This window comes from Corvus brachyrhynchos, unplaced genomic scaffold (genome assembly GCF_000691975.1).
Source record: "Corvus brachyrhynchos isolate BGI_N302 unplaced genomic scaffold, ASM69197v1 scaffold787, whole genome shotgun sequence".
NCBI lineage: Eukaryota > Metazoa > Chordata > Aves > Passeriformes > Corvidae > Corvus > Corvus brachyrhynchos.
In genome coordinates, this window is record NW_008239142.1 from 442,965 (window position 1) to 443,915 (window position 951).

General features: G+C 61.2%; 1 protein-coding gene across 1 annotated transcript in view; it reads left to right on the forward strand.

Annotated features, from left to right (window-relative positions):
* The window catches only part of CTSK (cathepsin K), an 8,179-nt gene extending 7,498 nt beyond the window's left edge, over window positions 1-681 (forward strand). The window contains exons 6-7 of the mRNA XM_008638178.2: window positions 4-109; window positions 192-681. Of these exons, the coding sequence (XP_008636400.1) occupies window positions 4-109; window positions 192-291 (206 nt within the window). The 3' untranslated portion in view covers window positions 292-681. The remainder of the gene's footprint in view (window positions 1-3; window positions 110-191) is intronic.
* Window positions 682-951: the final 270 nt, after the last annotated feature.

Below are 951 nucleotides of genomic sequence, written 5' to 3' on the forward strand. Positions count from 1 at the left end.
AAGGTGTGTACTACGACGAGAGCTGCAACGCCGAGAACATCAACCACGCCGTGCTGGCCGTGGGCTACGGGGCACAGAAGGGCACCAAGCACTGGATCATCAAGAACAGGTACGGTGGGATGGGGATTGGGAATTGCAGGTGGCTGGGGGGGCTCTTCCAGAGGCTCAGGCTCTGCTTTTCCACCCTCCAGCTGGGGCGAGGAATGGGGCAACAAGGGCTACGTCCTCCTCGCCCGCAACATGAACAACGCCTGCGGCGTGGCCAACCTGGCCAGCTTCCCCAAGATGTGACGAGCCCGCCCGGCCCTTCCCTTCCCTCCCCACTTCCCTGCCCTCCAGCTCAGCCTCTTCCCTCCCAGTCTCAGAGGTGACGGTGCTCCCGGGGGGAATTCTTCATGGCCCTGGGAAGGGGAGAGACGCCCCCCGTTCCACCTGAGGGAATGGGGGATGAGCTCCCCTCAGCTCTGCTTTCCTCACTTCGCCCTCCCATGGACTGTGCTTGGCCGGATCCATGACAGCCAATCCGTTCCACACCAACCTCTGCCTCCAGGAATCCCGGGGTGGAGGGGGAATATTCCCAACGGAGAGCGTGGATCCCTCTCCGTCCGCCCTGTAGCCCAGTGGAGGCTGCTGAGAAGGATGTGACTTTATTTTTCAACTAAAATTGGGACTGAAGGCTGGGACCGGTTTGCTTTGTGCTGGGAAAGGGCCACGGGGATGGGAAAAATTCTTCCTTTTCCCAAAGGAGCCCCGTGTGGGGCAGGACAGGGAGAGAAGGAGCTGCTGGGGAGTTTTGGGATGGACGGATGGACGGAGTATCTGGGGAAGGGCGGCTCCTAGGGAAGATTAAAAGGACTCGGGGACCCCCTGGGATCGCAGCGATGGGGGGGAGGGGTGCCAGTGACACTGTGGGGCCACAAGAATCCAGCCAAGAGGGACACAGAGACCCCT